This window comes from Artibeus jamaicensis, unplaced genomic scaffold (genome assembly GCF_021234435.1).
Source record: "Artibeus jamaicensis isolate MK-2021 breed Jamaican fruit bat unplaced genomic scaffold, CSHL_Jam_final scaffold_916, whole genome shotgun sequence".
Classification (NCBI taxonomy): Eukaryota; Metazoa; Chordata; class Mammalia; order Chiroptera; family Phyllostomidae; genus Artibeus; species Artibeus jamaicensis.
Genome location: NW_026522059.1, coordinates 13,490,145 through 13,514,005, shown reverse-complemented (window position 1 = coordinate 13,514,005; position 23,861 = coordinate 13,490,145). Strand labels below are relative to the sequence as shown.

Below are 23,861 nucleotides of genomic sequence, written 5' to 3'. Positions count from 1 at the left end.
TTGCCTAGCACAATGCTTGGCACTGAAGAATGCTGAATAATTATTAAGTTTCTTAATTAGAGAAATACTTGCTATTCCTTATGTTGTGTTTTCTCATACTTTCATTCCTTATTATGTGTTGTTTCTTTGGCCTAAAATGCCCTCTCCACCTAAGCTCCCTGATAAACTCCAACATACTCATGAAGGTCAGGGGCCACCTCTCTGTGCACCCTCCCACCCCTCTGCCCTGCCCCTACCCGTGCAAAGCAATGGGCTCCTCCACGTTGCTCCCCATTGTCTGTAATCTCTTTTATATATCCCTGGTGATCTGTTCAACTGCATGGACCGGTTATCCTTACACTCCAAAGAGCTTTACATCTCTCCTCAGAGATAATAGCCAGACAATAAATGTTTATTGAATGAAGTTACTTGGCATCAAGAAACTTGAATTGGAACTTGAATTCTTGCTCTCTTACTAATTGGCTGTGTAATTTCAAGCCCACGTTTCTTCATCTGTAAAGCAGAATTATTGGCTAAGTCAGTGGTTTATAACCCTTTTTTAAAAGCATTCAAACCCTGTTTTCAAATAAAATCTCAAAATGAATAAGAACATCTAAATTTGGAGTGGCTCTTTTAAGGGGGTTGGGGAGCCTGGACCCAAGCTAACTGGACACCTCCCTTCTCCCTAAGGCATGTTCATAGGAACCTGGAAATTTGAGGAGTGCAATTAGTGAAAACAAAACAACAACCAACAACTAAATTAATTCCACTGTTTTAATACCCTCCTAAATTAAATCCAACCCTTCTTGGTAGTACGTGCATCCCAAAATCTGACCCAAATTGCCTCAGGCCAGATCTCTCTTTGATGAGTGATGGATTCCATCACCGTAGTCAAGCTCTTCCCGCAAAGCATCCAAACTCATTTCCATATCCATACATCTCGTGCTGAATCTTAGCCCTGAAGTCCTCCCCTTTCCATTTCACTCATCCAAATCTTCAATCCAAAGCCTTCCTTAAGGCCAGCATCTTCACAATATTCCATCTTTCACCTGTGGCACCCAAGGCACCAGCCTCAATTCAAGACCTGATAGATTCTACCCAAGACAGTGGTCTCTTGTTTCTCTAGACTTCCCTGTTTTATGTGAATGTTTCATGCGTTAACAATAAGGGTATAAATTCCCAGAGAACAGGAGGAAGAAACCACTAGATACAGAGACTAAAAAGGAGTCTGGATTCTAGAACATGACCAACCTAGGTGGGCCACTTCCAAGCATGAGACCTTGCTTAAATTCTCTAATGCTCATATGTCTTGTAACAATAAAAACAGAGAGGTGGTTCTCATCACCCAGGGTTCATTTGAAGACCCAGTGACACAATGCATGTTAGGCCAGTAGCTCGGTGCCTGAAATGTCAAAAACACACAAATACTAGCCAGGATTATATGCAAGAGGACAAAGCCTACATCATCCGCTATCATGTTCTCAGCATTCAGTGAAGTCCCGGGCACATAATAGGTGCTTAGTGGTGACATAGGTCCTAGGAAAATGTCTTTTCCTTGTGGTGAAATTATATGTAAATTAAAGTTAGAAATGTTATGAATCATTTTTTCCACATTCTGTCCAACCTCAGGAGAAAATGGGAAGCACTTACTTGGCAAAGGTCAGGGTGACCCTGGAGACAGCTTGGAGAGCACAAGTTCTGACTAAAATAATAAGGACCCTCTGTTTGGGTTGGAAAACCCCAAGAATCTGAGCTGCAACTCAAGAAATGTGTTTGAACTCAAATCCAAAAGGAAGCTCATGCTTGCCGCTAGAAAGGCATCTCCACAGGCTGAGTAGCACCATGCTTCCCTCTTGGGGAGGAAGTAAAGCAGCCACTTCTGTGGTTCCCCTGACCATCAAACGATAGCTACAGACTTTCACAAATTAGAAATAAAAGGGAACTGTCCTCCCCTGATAAAAGGCTTCTACCAAAACTCACAGCTAACATCAGTACTTAATGGTGAAAGACTAAATGCTTTCTCCTAAGATCAGACACAAGACAAGGATGTCTTCTCCCATTATTTCTGTTAAATATCACGTTTCTAGCCAGGCCAATTAGACAAGAAAAACAAATAAAAGGCATTCAAATCAAAAGGAGTAAAACTATCTATATTCACAGATGACATGAGCTCGTATTTAGAAAATTCTAATGAGCCCTGGCTGGTGTAGCTCAATGGATTGAGCATGGGCTGAGAGCATGGGCAGAGTCACTGGTTTGATTCCCAGTCATGGCACATGCCTGGGTTGCAGGCCAGCTCCTCACTGTGGGACATGTGAGAGGCAACCACACATTGATGTTTCTTTCCCTCCCTTCCCCTCTCTCTAAAAATAAATTAATTAATTAAAAAAAGAAAATTCTAATGAATATATTTTAAACTATTAAAACTGATGAATAAGTCCAAGAAGGTTGAATACAAGATAAATACTCAAGAACAGTTACAGTTCTGTACATTAGCAATGGATGATCTGAAATGAAATTAAGAAAACAATTGTACTTATAATAGTCTCAAAAAAGTCTTAAATACTTACAGATCAATCTAACAAAAGATGTGTGAAACTTTTATGGTAAAAATAAGACAGCATCACTGAAACAATCATATTAGAGAGGAACTAAATAAGTGAGAAGACATTTATGTTCATGGATTGGAAGGTATCATTGCTAAGTTGGCAAGAAAGGGAAGGGATGGCCCACAGAACTCGAGAAAATATTTACCAACCTTGTTTCTCACAAGGTCTGGTATCCAGCACACATACAGAGTTCTTACAACTGAGCAATAAAAACACCCATAATCCAGGTTTTTTTAAATAGTCAAAAGACTGGAATAGACATTTCCCCAAAGAAGACATATAAATGGACAATAAGTACATAAAATGATGCTTGATATCATTGCTCATTGAGGAAATGCCCATCAGAACTACAAGTAGGTATCACTTCACACCCACTGCGATTACTAAAACTAAAAAGATAATAATGAGGGCTGACAAGAATGAGGAAAAATTGTAATCCTCATACATTATTGGTAGCATTGTAAAAGGGTGCCGCCAACTTGGGAAACAGTTTGGCTGTTTCTCAAAATGTAGACATAGAGTTACTGTGTGACCCAGCAATCCCACTGTTACACACCCAGGAGAACTAAAAACATATGTTCACACAGCACCTGGTACAGAAACATTCATAGCAGAGTTATTCACTGATAAATAAACAAAATGAAATCTATTTCTACAATAAAATAGCATTCAGCAATAAACAGGAATGAAGTCTTGATACAGGCTGTAACATGTATGAACAGTGAAAATATCATGCTAAATGAAAGTAGCCAGACATATAGGCCACATGTTATATGATTCCATTTACATGAAACATCTAGAACAGGCGAACCCAAGAGAAACAAAGAGTATTAGTGGCTGTCAGATGACGTGAGAGTGACTGCTTTGGGGTATGTTTTGTTTGGGGTGAGGAGAATACTGTAACACTACATAGTGGTGATATTTGCATAACTCTGAGAATGTACTAAAGACTACTGAAATGTATAGCTTAAAAGGGTGGAACTTATGGCATAAGAGCTGTTGGGAACCGCTCTGCCTGGTTTCAGGAGTTGTAACTGCCCCCCATGGCTAATTCTGAGTGAGCAACCTCCAGTCTGCGAACCACTAAGGAGACAAAGCTGTCTCTGGCAGCTGCTTTCTGCTTCATCCCCTGCCCCCAACACTTGGCCAGTTAGTCAGTAATGGGTACAACCCCTCGGGAGGGGGGGGGGCAACCTAAGCCAGACACAATCACTTGGGAGGTCATCACGGAAGGACTCGGGGGCTGCAGCAAAGCGGGAGTGACGGACCCTCTTCCCCAGGCTATTCTGACATAGTCTGAGTCCCCATTCCTGTCTGGGAGAAGTGCTTCCTGGCTCTAATCCACTTAAGCCTAAAAACCTATGATGGGAAGGTGATGCAGCCCCTTGCTGGCTAGAGCAAGATTCGAGGTGATAGGGCATAAGAAAGCATTCACAAAGTCCTGTGAAGCCTGCTTTGCTAAGAGTGCTTTCATTCATATGATAAGGGTCCAAGCAGGAAATGAGTATGTCTCCCAAAGGTTTTGAAACCCCCTTACCTGACAGACACTGATTCAGACTACGTCCTCAGATCTCTTTGAAATGTTATCTATTGTTTGATCCTTGCCGCCTGACACTGATTGATGAGCTTTACCTGTATTCCTGTGTATTACAACCCAATAAAAGCCATTGAGGTAGGGGCTCTTGGCCTTTCTCCTCTGAGAGATTGGCCATCTCTCCTCCCCAAGCAGATCATGTCTTAGTAGTTTCATTTTCATCCGTGGTGGAAGGGGGAGACTTTGTGGGCAAAGTCGCCCCCACGAAGAGCCATATCTCAAAAAGAACTACAGAGAGGGGGAGAGAGAGAGAACCTGGAACCAAGGAGACTATCCCTGCAGGGAAACAAATTCCAAAGCATCTGAACTCACAGAAAAGGAACATTAACCTTGACCTTTAGCTCTCAGGTCAGTGCCTTCAAAGCAGTCTCCAGAGTCACCTCAGTTGCCCTCCAAACCTAAAAATTCACAGGATGAAGCATCTGAGTCATGGTATGGACCTATTTTTAACAAGCCCCTGAGTGTGATGAAACCCTCCACATGCCTAAAACTAGGAGGGTTTCCGGGGACTTCTGTAGAGTATGGCGGGCCCTCTGCCACGCCACTTCCATCGAGTGCCCTATTTCACCTTACTTTCAAATAAAATAGCTCAAGAAGAAACCCAGTTCTCAGCTACAGATCTCAAAGGGTTTGCATCTTAATGGCAACAGACAGTGATCAGAGTCTGTGGGGCAGTTATGGGAATGTAGGATCAATGCCTTGAAACAGCGTGGTTGGACCTTGAAGGCACTGTGCTAAGTGAAATAAGTCAGACCGAGAAAGACAAATATCGCATCATCTCACTTATATGTGGAATCTAAAAATAGCAACAACAAACCCAAGCTCACAGAGACAGGAAACAGACTGGCAGATGCCAGAGGCAGAGGGTGGGTGTGGAAGAAATGGATAAAGTGGGTCAAAACGTACAAACTTCCAGTTAGAAAATAAGTGTCATGAGGATGGAATGTGTTAGCATGATAATTACAGTTATCAGCACTGTGTAGTGCATTTGAAAGTTGCTAAGAGATCTCAAAGAGATCTTAAAAGTTTTCATCACAAGAAAAAACTTGTAACTGTGTAGTGACGGATGTCAACTAACAGTGGTGATCGTTTCACTATATATGCAAATACTGAATCATTACGTTGTGCCCTGGAAAGTAAATAATGTTATGTGCCAATTATAATTCAATTTAAAACAAGAACAATGCCTTTCATGTGAAGAACACTTCTTAAAAAAGCCCACAGTCCTCAGAGTCCGAAGAATCAAGGCTCACTCAGCCGGCCCACTTTGCAATCAATAAAACTGAAAGGCGTTCATAGGCAAGATCACAGAGCTGAAGTACCTCTGGCAGGAAGATCAGACGGCTCAAATGACAAATAGAATGAAAGGGGAAAAAAAGCCAGTATCATAATTTATACCATTCCTGGCATGGAGCAGATGCTCCATAAGTGCCGGCCAATATTTAGTAACTGCCTATTCTCTGTCAGCCAAACTACCAAAGACATTTACATATATTGCCTTATTTAATCATCATAAAACCCTTCACAGTACTTTGTTAATATATTAAAAAACAAGCTCGAATATAGCAGACCACTTTTCCATGTTCAAGTACCTGTTAACGGGGGGAACCGCCTTTTATCCATGACTTCCCAATGAGGATTTCAAAACTGGCAAGATTTCAAAGGAAGGGGAATTTCAACTATTTGCTGGAGAAACCAGAGTCTATTAAAATCAGAGAATCCAATAAATGTTTGATAAGTCTTTAATACCTGATAATGTTTCCTAACACAGAACAAATCAGAAGCCACAGATAAATTTCTGTTCTAAGCTGACCTTGTGTGACCCCAAAAAGGAAGAACTGGCTACGAACATGAGGAAGTGACCAGAACAGCGGGCATCACAGCCATGTCATTTCCAAGCTCCTAACAGGTCAAACAGAATGCTTGTCATTGAGACAACTGCCTTGAACTTAGGAAATCCAGAGTTTTACAAATTCATGGACCACTAGATTGACGCAGATTTAGTGAGCACTAACCCCATTAGCAAATGCTCATTGAAAGCTGAGTCTGGGCCAAGTAATACTTGCTATCAGGGATTTGGAGGTCAAAAAGCCTGTTCTAATGGGGAGATCGGGAAGTCAACAGTTTGTTAAATCACACTGCAGCAAGTTCCGCCATTCACAAGTGCGGTATGTGAGGAGGATCCTGCAAACCAGCTCCCTCAATCTCTACTCCACCCCTCCTCCGGGGGTCCTCCTGTCTTCCACATTTTTTGCTCTTGACATTGTCAGTATACACAAGAGGAAATCTGGGTGTGGAATTGAGACAGGAGGTCTTCTTTCCTACTCCTCTTAGTGGTTTCTCTGGGCAAACAGGAGCGTGGACGTGGAAGGTTGTCTACACTATGAGTTCAATGTTCATTCTTCAGCATATCTGTGGAGGTGATATAGATGGTAGCTTTCTGACTCCCAAACCAAGGATAGTGACAGCTAGCTACCATGTACTGTGTTCCATGCACTGAACCAAAATTCAGAAATATCTCAACAGGTTAAAATCAAGAGTTGAAACAGAAATGAAGAGAGAACCAGATTGATCTATTTAGGATAATATTCTTGAGAGAGAAGACAAAATTCAATTGTACAAATATACATGAGAAGAGTCCAGAATTGACAATTCTTCTCAAAGAAACCTGGGGGTTTTGTTGCCTACGAGTTCTATGGGAGCCCACAACTCTCAATGAGTTCATTTCACCGTAGGTCCCTTTGATAAACAATCACTACCCAGATCCATCTGGACCAAGTTCACTTCTGGACATCTCATTTTAGGACCTCAGTACTAGAGCCTGGAGACAGGCATGATCAGAATGAGGAGGGGCCCATATTACCCAATCCACTCATAAATTCATTCGTGGGCTATTTATCCAACCGGCTTTTATTGAACACCTGGTATATTTCAGGCTTTGGGAATGCAGAGTGAGCAGAATAAAGGCTCTGCCCCATGGGTCTCACATTCTAGTGGGAGAAGAAATACAATATCAGGTAGTTGATAAAAGATAAGCAAAACAAAGCAGAGCAAGAGAATAGAAAGAAGTGGAAAGAGCTATTTTCAACTGAGTGGCACTGAGGGTCTCTCTGAAGCCATGGCAACAGAACACAAATCTGGATGCAGTGAGGGAAGAAGCAGGTGTCTTCAGAAGGAGTACCAAGTGGAAGGCCCTGAGAAGGGGAAGCGCTGTGATCAGGGAGGCCAGTGGGGCTAGAGGGGAGTGAGAGATGGGGAGCAAGCAAGAGCAGGTGATGGCAAAGAAGCAATCAGGCCAGCTGGTTCACATGGGACCTTGAAGGTCACAGTGGAACCTTGGTGTGTCATTTTGGGTGTGATGAAAAGCTACTGGAGGGGTTTGAGCCAGGCAGTGACATAATCTGATTTTGTTTCAAAAGGCTCACTCTGATTGGTATTTTGAGAAGGGACATAGATTGAGCTCCCCTCCCAGCCAGTGGCTGGGGAACCTGGGACTGTGCAGCCTGTGAACCCTGCATGGATGGTGGGAGAGGGTGGGTGTGGTTGTCTTTCTTCAATACTCAAAGGGCAATGAGAGATATAGGGGTTTGATTATGTGTACCTTTTGGGGCAAAACGAAAAGTTACAGGGAAGCATGCATCATTTCATAATAGGAGGAACTTCCTAGCAAGGAGAGCTGCCAGACTTCTATGACAGAACAAGAATTCACGGCCACTGTTCCAGGAAAGGCTGGGCACTGCTGGTCAGGAACTCTTATGAAGTATCGAAACACAGAGGAGGATCGGCTATGCAGCATGTACAGTCCTTTCCAAATCTAGGCATCTATTATTTTCCTCTCTTCTTAAAACTCTTAGGGAGCTGAGGCCTCCCTCTGTAATGCCCAGCAAAGAGCTACTCATATTAAATTAAATAACCAGGATTCAGTTTTATTTTTTCAGGAGAAACCATCAGGAAAGGTAAGGATCCTTACACACACCTTGTTCTCACTATTGCATCTCCTGAAGGAAGTGCAGGTATAGATACACCAAGGTAGAGACAGATACATAATCGATGTGTGCAATTTAATTTATGACAATGAAAGGGAACACTGGTTAGGGCTAGGCTAAGAAAAGGAGTAAGAAACACCTTTTGCAAAATAACTTGACAGACGTAATCAAGAGGTGAATGAAGTAACATCCTTTTGGGCTGATCTAGAAGACAGACCTGAGACACGCTGTCCTTATGCCGCCTCTCCCGGCCTTAATACGTCTCTCTTAATCCTTCGTAAACACAGAGCCGCTTAGAAGTTGAAATCCAGTAACCTCAGCTGGCCACTGGAGTATTATGCAAGAGAATGCAGAAGTCCTGGCCCTTCCGTTGTCCTGCTCAGCTTCTGTTGCGCTTAGAAGAGCTGTTATACAACTTGTTAATGACCCCAATCCTGGACTTGTCAGGCTCGGTTAGAGCCATGGCTCAGATGCTCACGGGCTGTGTGATCTTGCAGTTAGGAAACCACTCGGGAGCTCCAGATCCTCATGGATGAACGGGGAGTCATCCCAGTACCTTCCTCACAGGGTCATTGTGAGGATTCAATCAAATACCCACATAGTGTCAATTGTTAATAACCTCAGCTGCCATCTGTTGAACACCTGGAATGTGACCGACATCTATAGAAATGATCTCACTGAACTCTCTGGACGATCTTGCAAAGTGCATACTGCTTGCTCTTTCTGAGAGACTCAGAAGTTTAACTGATTTGCCCAAGTTCACACAAGTTCATTCAAACTCAGGTCAGCCTAACCAGTCCGTCCCACTTCTAAGGTTTTTTGTTTTGTTTTGTTTTATTTTGGGGGGGGGGCATAGTCCACACCACCACGGTACATTTAGTTTCATTGTTTTTAAAAGAAAGTCCTCCCATCTCATACTTGGAGGGCAGCTGAGGGGTTTTCTCTCATGCCTTCACCACTCAGGAGCGGACACAGATCCCGTACAGTGTTTCACGTGGGCACCCGCCGGAGGTAGAAACCACTATAGCCACATACTCTTCCCACGTCATCTGACCAGTGCAGCTGGTTTTGCATGCTTCCAGGTTTGGGGCTGGGTAGGGCTCAGTCACAGATGGATACAGCCTGTGGCCTCATGTGACAAAATATTTTGCAAAAGATGCTGTCTTCTCCTTTTCCCAGTCTTCCCTCCCTCTCTGCAGCTGTTTCCAGTTCTTCCTAAGAATTGATTTTAAAATTCTGAAACTTTTTTTTTTGCGTTTAGGCTCATGTGACCTTACTATTGACAATGACCTAGTTGTTTCACCCCAACCACAGCACAGTTGAGGAGATGCCAGGGCTGAGGACACAGGTCACACCTGACGGCGCTGGCAGCAATCTTTCTGCAGCGATTCTGCCCTCAATATGCACCATATTCTAACGGTGATGACACCAGGCACAGTGAGAGCTACTGTGGGCCGGCAGCCTCCACGTGGTAGACATTTAACAGAGAACTGGGCATTCCTTCACCGGCTTGTGCAGCAAATGTTTTATTGAGAAACTATTGTGTTTCAGGCCCAAAAGACACCAGCAACTAGTAAAAGAACCCAAATATCTGCTCGTGGAGCCCAGATTTTACTGAATGGAAAAGACACAAAATATATAACATATCAATTAGTGATAAGAGCTAGGAAGGAAGAAAAGATATAAAGGTCAGAGTGGTGAGAAAATGCAATTAGCTCTTGAACCACACAGATAAATTGAGATAATTCTATTTAAAAGAAGCTGAATAATTTGCCCAAAGTCACAGAGCAGGGATTTGCCATATTCTGATAACATTAATAAATACAGCATCAGTGATTAAAATAATTATCATCTTCAGATAACTGTAGAATTGCACGAAGTGCTGATCAAATCCCATGTTATGAGGAGAGAAACTGAGACTCAGAAAGATGAAATATTGTGCTTCAGGCTACAGGGTGAGTGGTGGGGAAAGGACTTAAACACCGAGTCCGAGTGCTTCCAAGTCTCCGATCTTTCCACCACCTCTTGCCTCTGCCGTTTAGTTGGTTCGATGGGAAATTCTTCCTATTAAACTGAAAGTTCCCCCAACATGGGAATTCTATCTCCACTGTCTCCTGCAAGTTCTACAATATCTGGTACAGAAAGTGCTGAACTTTCTGTATCTGGACCAGCCACCTTCCACAGACAGACAGAAACCCAAGAGAGACATGGCTGTCCCTTCTGCTTGAAACCATCTTAACTTCCCGTGGCAATAGTTTGTAGTGTGTAACTAGCAATGAGGGTAATACTACCCTTGAACCCCAGAGCGCTGAATGACTCCAAGTTCAGGATGCTATAGCAACCTGACAGCATTAGTCTAACCTTCCTAAAACACCCACCTTTCCACACGGATTTGTGACCTAGGCAAACTTATCTGCCAGTTTATTAGACTCACGTTTGTCTAAGAATGAAAGGAACAACCAAGTCAGATCGCACATGCCCTGCATTTTAATCAAGGTCATAATCCGAGGGAGTGAAGGGGTCATTGTGATGAATTTGCAGAGCATGCAGACTCTTACCTCATCACCCACCCCTGTCCAACAATGCTTTTCTCAGCTCTCCTCAGCTGGGGCGCTCACAGCTGCACTGTGCACATACGAGCACATCCTGGCTAACCCATAGTGAATTATCAGAATGGCTGAATGGTTTTTCTCTTATTATTGCACAGATTGCTTTGTGCAAGAACAACGCAGCTAAATGGAAACACTCTGAGAGCAAGTATGTATATGTTAATACTCAGTGAAAAGTTGATAGTTCTTAAATGTAGGCTCCAACTTCAGTCCTACCACTTACTATTTTTGGCTGAGTCTGGAAACGGTGACTTGTTGGACTTCTCAGTTCTCGGCTCAAAGGACTTCCCTGAGCACACTGCCTCCCCACCCCGGGCTGCTCTCTCTTACTCCTGCCTCATGTCTTGCAACACTTAACCCTAACTCCTGTCACGGGGGCCTTTCCTGCTAGACTGTAAGCTCCATGGGGTTAAAGACTGAGTTTACGTTCCTTCCCATTTATCCCCGAGCCTAGCACAGTGCCTAGAACATGAGGACACTCAATTAATAATGGTCGAGTAGATTAAGGAAGAGAATGGCAAAGAAAGAGGAAAGAACATGTAGCCAGTGTCGAGGGCTGAGGCAGAGGGGAAACAGGACCAGCAATTGCCCTGGGCTCTGCTCTCTGTGAAACCTGCAGCAGGGCTGCGGCTGCCTGCTCCCTCCATCCCTCCATCCCTCCCCAGCCTGGCCCAAGTTTGCAGGAACCCCTTAGACCATAGAAGAGTGCTGAGCACCAAGCCTAGAAAAATAATGCCACATTCTGGCTCCAGAGACATGCTGGAAAAATTTTAAGGTCCTGTTGATGTTGCCTTCACACATTCATGCCGCTTTACTTTTAGCAAAGCCCAGGCATCTCGGGCACCATATTGACTAGTCATTGAATTGTCTGTTACAAGGTTGAATATTTTCAAGCCTTCCCCGCCCATCTCTCTCAGGGAACAAATTTACCTCCTCATCTTCTCCAAAGATCAAAGCTATTCTAATATGTCTAATATGCACTACATGCAGATTTTATTCCAAGATCTTTGGAATAAAAAGCTTTGGAGGGTGGGGAATACTGGTAAAAACTAATTTCCCACCCCTGCCCTTGTTTTGTGCCTAAAGATCAAATTAGTGTTGCTGAGGAAAATTGCTTGTCTTACGTTATTAAGAAAGGTCATTCTCTGGCAGTCCGACTACATTTTTAGTCGATTTGGAGCCCCTGGGAGTGGATATTAGAACGACAAATATCGGCAGTAACAGTAACAAGAGGTTTAGGGTCCAGCAAAGCCTGGATGAACACCCTGTAACATCTCACAGCGCGCCTTCCCCAAGCGAACGCAACCTGCCAAGGACTGAACGACGTGCTCAGACCAACAGCATCGCTTACAAAGGAGCTGGAAAAGCATCTTTACTAGCTGTCCTCTGCCAAGCAGGGGCCACCGTGCTCTGGGGGCTTCCTTGTTGAGTTGTTCTGTTACCCAACCACGGTCGAGACTCCCCACCTTTCCAAACTCTTTCCTTTGACCCTATTTTGGAGTAAAACTTTGGAAAAGAAAACAACAATGTTTTGTGGACCACTCTCATCTGTCACTTATGGGGTAGAAACAGGCTCAGAGAAACTGGGTGATTTAACTGGGGCTTCAAGAGTGTGCCCCAGAGCCCCAGTGATAAACCAGTACACTATCTAGTCCCCTTTGTTTTTGAGATGGACGTTTTTAATAAAAATCACAAATCTGTTTCCCCATTGATAAACCCATTTAGAACAAATGCAATTGACAATCAGCCTCTGGATCAGCTGTAGCAAGAGCAGAAGTCTGGGAAGTCAGCAGACCTTGGTTTGAATTCTAAGAACTGTGAGACCTTGCCCAGTTACACTTCTTCAGGCCTTCATCTTTATTCTAACAATGGGAATGACAGTGACTCCTTCAGAGGGTGGTTTTAAATGGGTGTAGGCAAACTCCTGTAAAAAGCCAGATAATAAATATTTTAGGTCTTGACGGCCATACACAAGTACTGTCTCACAAGTACTCAGCTTGCTATTGTGGTGTGAAAACAGCCACAAATGGGGGGTGGCTGTGTTCCAGTAAAACTTAATTTAAAAAAAAACAAAACAGGAAAACAGTAGGGAATTTTCTAAGAAAACTAAAAATGAATATGCCTTTTGACCCAGCAATTCCACTGTTAGGAGTATATCCTAAGAACCCTGAAACACCAATCCAAAAGAACCTTTGCACACCAACGTTCATAGCAGCACAATTTACAATAGTCAAGAGTTGAAAGCAACCAAGGTGCCTGTCAGTAAATGAATGAATCCAAAAACTATGGTATATTTACACAATGGAACTCTATGCAGCAGAAAGAAAGAAGGAGCTCCTACCCTTTGCAACACTATGGATGGAACGGGAGAGCATTATGCTGAGTGAAATAAGCCAGGTGGTGAAAGACAAATACCACATGATCTCACCTTTAACAGGAAGCTAAACAACAAAACAAACAAGCAAGCAAATATAACCAAAGACACTGAAATAGAGAACAGGTGGACAGTGACCAGAGGGTAGAGGGGAGAGAATTTCAGGGGAAAAGGGGAAGGATTTACAGGAACTTGTATAAAGGTCACATGGACAACAACTAAGGGGGGTGGAAACTGGAGGGAGGTGGGGATCACTGGAGGGGGTGAGCTGGGATGGGAGTAAAAGACAGAAAACTGCACTTGAACAATACTTAAATAAATTTAAAAAAAAACAAGCGATGACCCAATTTGACCTGCAGGCTGGCATTTGCCAATTTCCGGTTTTGAAGATTACTTGAAATAATGTATATGCTTTGCATGATCCCTGGAATACAAGTCATCAAAAATGGTAGTTGAACTATGGTATCAGCATGAGGTGGTCTGAAACCTTCTGGGTAAATATACAATTTTCATAGACTTCTGAAAAATCATCAATACTTTACCCCTGACATGACCTGTATACAGGGTTGCAGGAGGCATTACTTTTTTGTAGCATTTTTAATGTTTGGGACACATTTATACTAAATAATTATCTGTTGTTTATTTGAAATTGAAGTTGAACTGAAATATTCAGTTGTTGTTATTGTTGTCTGTTTTCTTTTGCTGTCTTTGTTTTGTTTTTTGTACTTTTCAAAATCTGACAACCCTACCTATCTATAGGCCTCCATGGTTCCATAATTTGGGACCCATCAGTTTTATTTATAACAAGAATAACCAAACACAAGCAACATTTTGTTCCTTCGGAGAGAAAAGGTTACATTCTTATGGAATTATCCCCAAGGTTCAAAACTAATAAGTCCCCTGGGTAGAAGCCACTAAAACACGGAGACATCCAGTGCTCTGCATGCACAGGTGCCAAGAACAAGCTTAGGTCACCCACGGAAAAAGCGCAATAATCTCGCATTTGTTCCTGCTGATTCAAGTCAAGCAGCTCCCTGGAAAATGTGAGGTGCCCCTCACGTCACTGTGTTGAATTAATATCTGAGCAGCACTAATGACGGAAAAACGCTATTCTATCCAATATGTCCGAAGTCTTGCGGTTAGATTTGTCAGCAATCAAGCTGTGTAGTGAGAAAGGCCATTTTGTTAGTAAACAAAGCTTCTGAAAGGAGAAGAAATATCTGCACATAAACACTGATGCCTAAATTCCCAATCAATATTTGACAATGAAGGTGTGAATGGAGTTGGTGCCTTTGGGCAACAGGTATCTTCCAACAAGTAGGATTATAAAGTTATTTTTAAGGGAGTTAGAGGGGAGAAAAAGAGCTCAGCATGCCACAATGCCAGTCTTTTCAAATGTTAAAGAAGGAAGATGATATGTGAAGTAGCCATGCAAGTGAAAGGCACTGTGTTCTAATGAATTAAAATAGTACGGTATAGTATCAAAAGGTTTGAGGTCAGCTTTCCCACGTCCTAGCTGTGCAACCGTGAATAAGTCACTTAGTCTGCCTGAGCCTCCACTCCCTAGTCCTAAAACTGAGCTATGAGAAGTCCCGTCTCTTCTGCTTGCGTCCAGGTGGAAGGAGATAATGGATATGAAAATGCCTCACTGACTGAGACGTGGCAATGCACCGCCATCCATCATCCCAAGAACAGCAGCAAAATCTCTGTTGATTGAAGAGCAAAATAATGTTGTGTGGCATGTTGCCAGCTGAGACCAGGCTAAGGGGATTATGCTCTCATAAAATCTGTATTAATTTGCTAGGCTGCCATAGCAAAATAGCACCAACAGTGTGACTTAGACAACAAAAATCGATTGTCTCACGGTGCTGGAGGCTAGAAGACCAAAATCAAGATCTGGCAGGATAGGTTCCCCCTGAGGGCTGTAAGAGAAAGGTCTGCCCCGGGCCTCTCTTCTTGGCTTGTAGGTGCCATCTCCTGCCTGTGTCGCTTCACATTATCTCTTCCCTATGTGAATCTCTGTGTCAAATTTCCTCTTTTACAAAGACACCCATCATATTGGATGAGGGCACCCCTGATGACCTCACTCCACTTTGTTTACCTCTACGAAGATTCTGTGATAGTTAATTCTATGTCAAACATGTCAGGCAAACATGTTTCTGAGTGTGTCTGTGAGGGTGATTCTGGAAGAGATCAGCATTTGAATCAGTTGAGTGACAAAAAAGCCCCTCACAGGTGAGTGGGCATCATCCAGTTCATTGAGGGCCCAGATAGAACAGAAGGGCAGCGGAGGGCTGAGGTCGCTCTTTTCCCTTGAGGTGGGACATCCATCTTCTGCCCTTGCACACTAGCACTCCTGGTTCTCCCGCCTCTGGACTCAGACTAGGACTGACACCATCAGCCCCCGTAATTCTGTGGATGGGAACTGAATTACATCACCAGTTTTTCTGGCTCTCCAGCTTGTAGATGACACATCACGAAGCTGCCCAACCTCTGTAACCTAATTTCTATGCCCACTCTCTCTCTTTCTCTGCCACTCATTGTCTCTTCTCCACTCTTTCTCTCTAACTGTCACCCCCCTCTCACATGAACCCATACTAAATAATATGCGATTGACTTGTAGGACCCATGCACGATACATGTTTTATCCATCTCTGCACACTCCTCTCAAAATACAAAGTCAAATTCAACTATAATGTAGTGATAGCTTTGGACTCCTCATTATTTTGTCTCTTCTCTGAGCAAATGTGACCGGTGTGTTATATGTTCATGGATGTCGATGATATTTCTTTTTTAATTTAATTTTTATTGTATTTTTCCATTACCATTAGATGTCAATGACAGTTAATAAAATCAGAATGAAGAGAGAGCCCACTAGCATACCATCAAAGACATCCATCTGTTAATCATCTCTCCTTTAATAAACACATTCAACCAGTCACAAGATCTGGGCCCTTACTGAAATCAAGATTTTTTTATTGATTAATGTGAATTGAGTATAACCATGCTTCAGGTGCTTTATACTTTATAAAGTATACTTTATTTTATACTTTTTTAAAGTATAAAATATACTTTATTCTATACTTTATTTTAGTTAAAGTTCCCACCACCTGTTATCCCTTTTTAATAGATGATAAAACTATTACTCGGAGAGAACATAAACTTACAATTTGTAAATGCCAGAACAAGGACATGAGCTCAGATCCTTGACTCCAAGTTCATGGTCAATACCACATATTACACTGGGATCTTCTCAAAAGATAAAATATACATAATTGAATTTACACGGGCTCCTATCAATCACCATCTACTCTCCCAAATATCTGTTGAATAAATTAAACTTTTGATTAGATATTGTTAACCTGAGGCTTATGACAACTCAAGGGAGTCCAAAGAAGACTTGTATGAACCTCCCTGAAAGTTTGTGGAAATTGCCATGTATCGCATATCATGCATTTTTCCCTGAAATTGATGTACATCTAAATCTGAAAAAAAAAAACACATGGCTTCAAACAAGAACAACTTGCATTTCAACAACTCCCTATAGAACTTCAGCATCATTCACCTCTGTGTCTATAGTTTCAATATGCACATTTTTCTTTGGAAAATCAAAACTGAATTCTCGAATCTCCAGTCTCTCGAAGCCTCTCCCAATGCCTCCATCATTCTCTGGAAGCCCTTTGAGATCTCACTGCTTGTGTCTTCAGAGGTCCCTGGACACCTTCTCTGATATCAAAAGATACCAGCATCTACTTTTGACAAGAGTTTATCTAAAGGCTCTCTTAGAAGCCAATCTTTCTTGGCCTTCAGTCCTCTTCCCATGCTGGGTTGCAGTCTGAAAAACATGCCTTTGCCTGCACAAAGCCAAAGCAAAATTGCAAAAGGCCTTTCATGCAGCTTTTCCCAGCCTTCAGCAAGGTTGGGATAGTTGTAGGCAGCAATAGGAGAAACCCACCAGTGGAGACATGAAATGGACAGGGAGCTGGTAAACACAGAAACTTAGAACGTTTTCTCAAATACCTAGGAAGCATAAACCTTTCCTTTGTTAAGTAAGTGGAAGGCTTTGCTTTTTCCTGATAATCACGCTTGATCTTCATTGTTCTTTTTTAAATGTTTCCAGATACACTTGTGTATCACTGCCATCCTATTCAATTCCTGAACGTAATAGACATCGACAGGAAGTGCACAAGAATGTACAAGACTTCACTGAGCATCCCAGTGGGGTCCAGGTTCTGAGGATGGTAAGACAAAAAGAGCTGATTCCTGCTATTGAGTTTACAGACCAGTGCAGGACAGACAAGTAAATTGACAGTTGCAATGAAGATTGGTAAATGCTCTCAGAGAAGAAATAAAGGAAGTTCTGGAAGACAGGGAGCAGATGGTCTTGGTCACCTTCAAGAGAAAATGGCTCTCAGGTGAGTCTTTAAGGAAAAATAAAGCTGGACACAGATCTAAGAGAAGAATAAGGAGGACAGTCATGTTTAGTAAATAGCTTAATATGCCTAAACTTGCACAAAATGTGCATAACATGTGCATTAAAATATGCATAAAACATGGAGAGTGAATGATGAGATGAGTTTGAAGAGAAAAGTAAAAGGCAATAACCTATATACACCAACATGATTCTCAAAAGGAAAAATATATGAATCCACTTAAGACTTTTCAAAGAAGATCCACATGATCATATGGCACTTTAGAAAGACCATTTGACACAATTTGGCAATAAGAGAGGAGGCTGGAGGTGGGCAGCCCTGGCTCCACATGGGAAGTTAGGACCAGAGTAGAATTTAGGGTGGTACCGACTTCACCTAAAACAGTAGCAGGAGAGATGGAGACAGAGGATGCATGAGTTGCATTAAGCAGGTAGAGTAGCTAGAACTTGGTGACCGATAAGGTGTCAAGAGTGAAAGAGAGGAAGTGACCTAGGATGACACTGGTGTCCTGCTTGAACAACCGGCCCAGGAGAAGAAGGAAGAAGATACTTCTCAATTTTGAATATGGTGACTTCCAGGTGCTCCATGGAACGTCCAAGTGGAGATGTTGTGTATCATCAGAGGTTGGTACCAAGGAGAAAAACAGGACAGGCTACCGACTAGTATGTTGGGTCGAAGCCAAGGGACTGGATGAGATTTTCTAGGGAGGCTACAGGTTGAAAGGGAAGGAGAGTCAAGGAAGAATGGGACATTGACAAATGGAAGTCCTTTAAAGGCATTAAATAGGTCTTGGGAAACCAGAGAAGCACGGTGCCGCGGAATCCGGGACAGTGGAGAGGGGTGATCATCAGTTCAAAATGCCACGGAGAAGGCAAGGGGGAAGTTTGACTATCAGGAGGTCCACGGTGGCCCTGGCCAAGGTGTGTCTGCAGGAGCCAAGGCAGATGCCAGTTAACTGCATGGAGTACCAGGGTAGTGGGGACATGGAATGAGCAAATGTCAGTCTTTCAAGAAATGTGGTGGAAAAGAGGAGGAGGAGATGGCAGCTGGAGGGGAAGAGCAGAAGCTCAGAAAGCATCTGATGCATGGAAATGTGGAAAACCTCCAATCCTCTGGGAGTGGGAGTTGGGGGGGCGATAAACACATAAACAAACACCAGGGCCCGGGGCCTCTCTTGTCCTGCTGAGCCTTAGAAAGGCTTTTGTTTTCATTGTCCTTATCCGTGAGAGCCGCTGCTGGGCTTAACCTGTTAAAATGAAACCAGAGTGTGGCAGGGCAGCCATCCTGGAAACCCTTTGACCCACCGCTTGCACCTGAACACGGGAGGTGCCCCCTGCCCCTCCCCACCTGGTCTGTCTGCCCTGGGAGATTTCCAAGTCCAAATCAAAAGCCCTCCTACTCAGCTGAGACCCCCAGGCTCCTTCAACGCTTATCCAAAATTAGCCGGGTCCATTGAAAAGGCTTGTTTAAATAGTTCAGGACAAAGGGCCGAGAGGCTGGCTGCGCAGCTCTGTGCAGCCTTTCCTTCGTGGAGCCCCCGTGGGGACTCTGCCGCGCGGAGCGGGCTCCCTCCATGTACGAGATGATTCTACTTCCTTTGCATCCCAGAGAACTTTGCTGAAACAGATGGCTTTAAAAAAAATCCTTGCAAAAAGACCTTGTCCCACAGGTAACAAACAAAACGGCTCGCGGCCCCCCGGGGGAAGAGTTCACAGCACTCTGTAACTGGCTGTGCCCACGCGGACTCCCACTTGCCACGAGTTCGAGACTCGTCCACGGCCCCTCTCTGCAAACTCTAGCGTCACGTTTTCCAGAAACCAGATAGAGATTTACAAACCCAAACATGCGCGCTGGCAGCGGAAACTCGGAACGAGTTAAGCTCTCTGCACGTTGCGCTCCTGGAAACCGCTGCAGCTGAGTGCACAGAAACGCAGCCCATCGGGGGACCGGCTTCCTGAAAACCTGGAGGCCCTTTGCAAGGCTGCTGGGCTGACAGAACAGCAGCTTGGACCCTGGAGCCCAAGCAATGGAGGACGGGGAGAGAGAGGCGCCTACCGTACCCGATCGGCGCGGCGGGTCATGCTGCGGGCGTCTCGGGAGCCAGATCCGGCCCGGGGAGCTGCGGACGCGGCCTTGCGGCGGGCCTGCGGACCTGTGAGCTCTGCCCCGGCAAGGCTGCCCCGGGCTGCTCTTGTTTGCACTGAGCCGTTTGCTTTTGGGAGTTCTCCAATGCAGATGTAGTCAGGGGGCCGCTGTCCCGGGGGACAATGATTCCATTGGAAGCTGGCCTTTGACAAGACTCACACATGACCTTTGACGAAAATGGCTTTGGGGAAGGAAAGTGTCCCGAGGCTAAAGACGGGGCGCCCAGCGCAGCGGTCCACATTTCCATCCCCAACAGTGCCAAGTTAATTTTTCAATTCTCAAGTCTTCCAGGGAGAGTCTCGGGGAGATTTGCTGTGTCATTTCTCCGTTATTCTGCAGGATTCTTCCCCTGTCTCCGAACGGATTTTGCTGCAGAAGTGTCCTGCTGTGTTGTTGATGAGTTCCCGGAATTAGCATTTCCAGGTTAAACACGGGCAGGCCTATAGTGTATAAATTCCTGTAACACGCTCAGGAATAATACCACCATTTATTAGTTTTTCCCCAGAACGTGCTACAGTTTACAAAGGGCTTTTCACAGTTATGGTGTCATTCGGCCACCAGGACAATGCCAGGAGGCTCTGCTGGTCCTGCCATTTTACAACATTAAACAGCAGCTCCAGAAAAATAAGACATTTGCCCAATCACCCACCCAGACAGTGAAATCCGGGTCCTCTCCTTCACCGTCCTGCCCACATGCACAAGCCACCCGCCTCCCTGCTGAGTGGCCGGCCACACTAACAATTAAAACTCAACTTAATTATTGCAGAACATAGAATTATGACACATAATATAAAGCAACGGTAGCTATAACTATTTTAATTTTTTCAGTTAAGAAAGTGATTGTTAGAAGTTATTTTAATATAAGAGTTTTGGGTTATTGATACCCACAGATATCTTGAATTTATTGATTACTTTTTTTTTTTTTTTTACTCTCTAAATTTTTCTCTTCACCAGCTGCTGAAAGGATGCGATGGGAACCAGACCGGCCACTCAGAGACGTGCCTACCAGCCAGGGGTTCCGAGGCTGCTCCCAGGGTCCATCCCCAGCCACCCTCAAAGCCTTTCCCCCTTTATCCCCTGGTCCTTCCCGCCGGTAAGCGCTAAAGTAAAAGGAATGGGGCTGGGGGATGGGAAAGAGAGCCCTGAACTTCAGGAGTTGGCAGCCTGAAATTTTGCTCTGATGGAGGTATGCAGAGACGCCCCAGGGCCACCCAGCGTGGCAGGTGGTGTCCTTTTTCGTTTGTTTTCAGCTTAGAAAAAAGGGAAGGGGGTGATACTCACACTCAGTTTGGGAGAACCAGAAGTCTGCCAGGAGGAGGACATCACCAGCCCAGACAACACCGTGCACAAAAGTTGTCCCGGGGCCTCAGGCGACTTGAAAAGGGTCCTTGCAGGTGAGAGCACAGGGCGTGCGAGGCTGCAGCCAGACCGGAGGGGGTGGGTTTGGGCAGTGACTGGCTCGTCACTCAGGGAATGAGGGCTCACCCTGCAGTGCCCGTGGGCTAATGTAACTGGTAGTATAGTATCACAAGGAAATGAGGCAGGGGTCACATGTCATTCTACAAATATATACATTTATATATATATTTAGATTTAGATACAAATATAAATATGTTTGTATATATGTATATATACACAAATACGGTTGATATATATTTTTATATAGATATATATTTATATATCAACCATAGGTATTTATATATACACAAATGTGTACGTGTGTGTGTGTGTGTGTGTGTGTATCAACCTCCTAGGGTAGTGGTAAGGCACATTAGCTTCATCAGACTGGTGCAATTTATTTGTCTTCCTAGCTATAAAAATGTGAGCAATACATTGAACCTCACTAAGCCTCAGTTTCCTCATCAGTAAAATGGGGTTTATGGGCTATTCTATGAGGGTTAAGTGAAATTCTTTAGGTAAAACCCCTCGCCTCTCCTCTGACATACTGTAGTACTCGGTCAAGGGTTGCTATTATGTTTCCCAGTCATTGAATGTGTGCAGTGCCTACCATGGAGTAACAAGGAACTCCCTTTTCCCCCCAGTTTTCTCACTCCCTTCTTCTTACCATACTTCTGGCTTTTGACTCATTACAGTTTGTCCTTGGCTCCTTTCCACTCGTTACCGTCCAGCTCCTTTGCGACATCACTTCCTTTATGTCCCTGTCTAGACTTTCACCTCCGTTTCAGTCCTTCTCCCCTTCCACCTCAGTGTGTTCATTTCCTGTCCTACCACGGCCGTGGCCACCTGCAAGACCCCCACCCGAGAGGCAGTTATCTGCTAGAGCCACGCACCATCACACAGCCGCGTGCACTGTCCCCACCATTTCGTGTGGTCTGCAGCCTTGGCTGGGTGCCCGGCACCACAGTATTCCGTACAAGTGTCCCTGGTCAGCCCACTCCACAGTACACAAAGTCACTGTCCCTGTCTACAGAACACTAAGCCCACCCCCAGCTGGCTTTCTTTCAGCAAACAGCCTCGCCTTCCCCGGAGAAAAGTCTAGTGGCCGTGGGAAGGGAACTCTGCATCCTGCCCCCTCAAGAAAACTTAACCTCCACTCTCAGTCCCTTCCCTGCACCCCAGAGGGGCCCCTCCTTCCTTGTGCTACGGAATCCCTCTCACTAATTTCATCTAGAATGTCCTTTCAGCAACCATCCTCCTAGCTTTCAATTTCTTCTCTACAGATCTCACTCGTTCATTTACTCAGTTAACATTCATGAAACAACCATACACGGTCAGCACCTTTGATTCTAGGCATGAAAGGATAATATAGCACCACAACCCATAAACACATTCAAGCCTCTGCCATACAACAAGCTACGTTTTTGCACCTGTCCCTTGTAACACAGCCCACGACCTGAAACATACTTCCCATGGGTCTTCTGAGGCTGGTTCCTTCCCTTAGAACCGGGCTTAAAATAACCTCAGAGAGACCCTTCCCTGGCCAACCGATCTGGATGACTAGCCTCTCCCTTGTTGGTATCTGTTAATTAACCTTCTCTGCTTCCATCATATTTACCCCCTGTTGTAATGAGAGACCCCTCTGTTGGCTTACTTCCTATTTTCTGTTCTATAAACCAGCCTGAACCTTCATAAGGGTTGGGACTCCCCTCTCTTACTCACTGCCACACCCCCAGGACCCAGGATGCACCTGGTGGCCCTCACAAAACATTTGTTGATTGCCAGCTCCCAAGGGCTAGGACCACCTTCGCTTTCATCTTTTCTTTTTTAATCTCCATCATACAGCCCACTGCTTTTCCACACTGACTGCGAAGAGGATTTCCGTAGAGCTTTGAAAACTGCTGATGTCCCAAACACCCTCAGACTGTGGGGTGAGACCCAGGTATCAGTTTTTGGAGGCTTCCCAGGCAATTCTAAAAGCTGAGCTTTAGCCCGCCGACCTAACCTCTGCCGGGCACACGGGGGACGCACGAGAGAGAAATGAATGGCTAGATGAATGGTTTAAGAAATGAAGTCATTTAGCTCCTGCGTACCTTTCAATCCTCCTCTCTGTCCTTTCTCTCTTCCATGGGAAACTCTAGGCCAGCTGCACGCTCTCATTTCTTCAAATGTTCACAGGCTATTCCTCTACCAAGAACACCCAGCCCCCATCTCAGCTACCTAAGGAGACTCCTGCTGGACTGCCTGGTAAAACCTGGGTATGGGCTTATACCATCTCCTCTGCCAGACCTTTTCCAGGGTCCCGAAGGGCCCTGGCCTCCTCTCTCCTTGCACGTGTCCCCATGAGGGCAGTCTGCTGCTTCTGTGTGCACTTGAACCCCACGTGCTGCAGAAGGTCCAGCCCGAGAGGCATTCTGCAGTTGCTGTGAAATGAACTCATAAATTAACACATTCAACGAATTTTGAAAGAGACGCTCTAGAGTTTTTTGTTTGTTTCTTTGATTGGTTGGCTTGGGTTTTTTATCAGCTTTATTGAGCTCTAAATCACATAACAATTCCTCACTTCCAATTGTACAGTTCAGCGGTTTAGAGGATAGTCACAGTTAATCGTCACCACAATCAATTCTAGAACATTTTCATCACTGCAAAAAAAATTCCTTAACAGTTTCTTCCCATGTCTCCCCAGGCTCCCAGCCCCAGGTAACCACTAATCTACTTTCTGTCTCTATGGATT

The 23,861-nt window shown here is 44.3% G+C and overlaps 1 protein-coding gene across 3 annotated transcripts in view; it reads right to left on the bottom strand.

The window, feature by feature from the left end:
• The window catches only part of ENPP2 (ectonucleotide pyrophosphatase/phosphodiesterase 2), a 100,938-nt gene extending 77,651 nt beyond the window's left edge, over positions 1-23,287 (bottom strand). The window contains exons 1-2 of one of the 3 annotated variants that reach the window (XM_053661003.1): positions 23,221-23,287; positions 21,011-21,240 (exon numbers count right to left, since the gene is read on the bottom strand). In XM_053661003.1, coding sequence (XP_053516978.1) covers positions 21,011-21,240; positions 23,221-23,287 — 297 coding nt within the window. Of the gene's footprint in view, positions 1-19,644; positions 19,878-21,010; positions 21,241-21,794; positions 21,833-23,220 lie in introns of those variants that run through there. The other 2 variants (XM_053661004.1, XM_053661006.1) reach the window with 2 other exon arrangements.
• Positions 23,288-23,861: the final 574 nt, after the last annotated feature.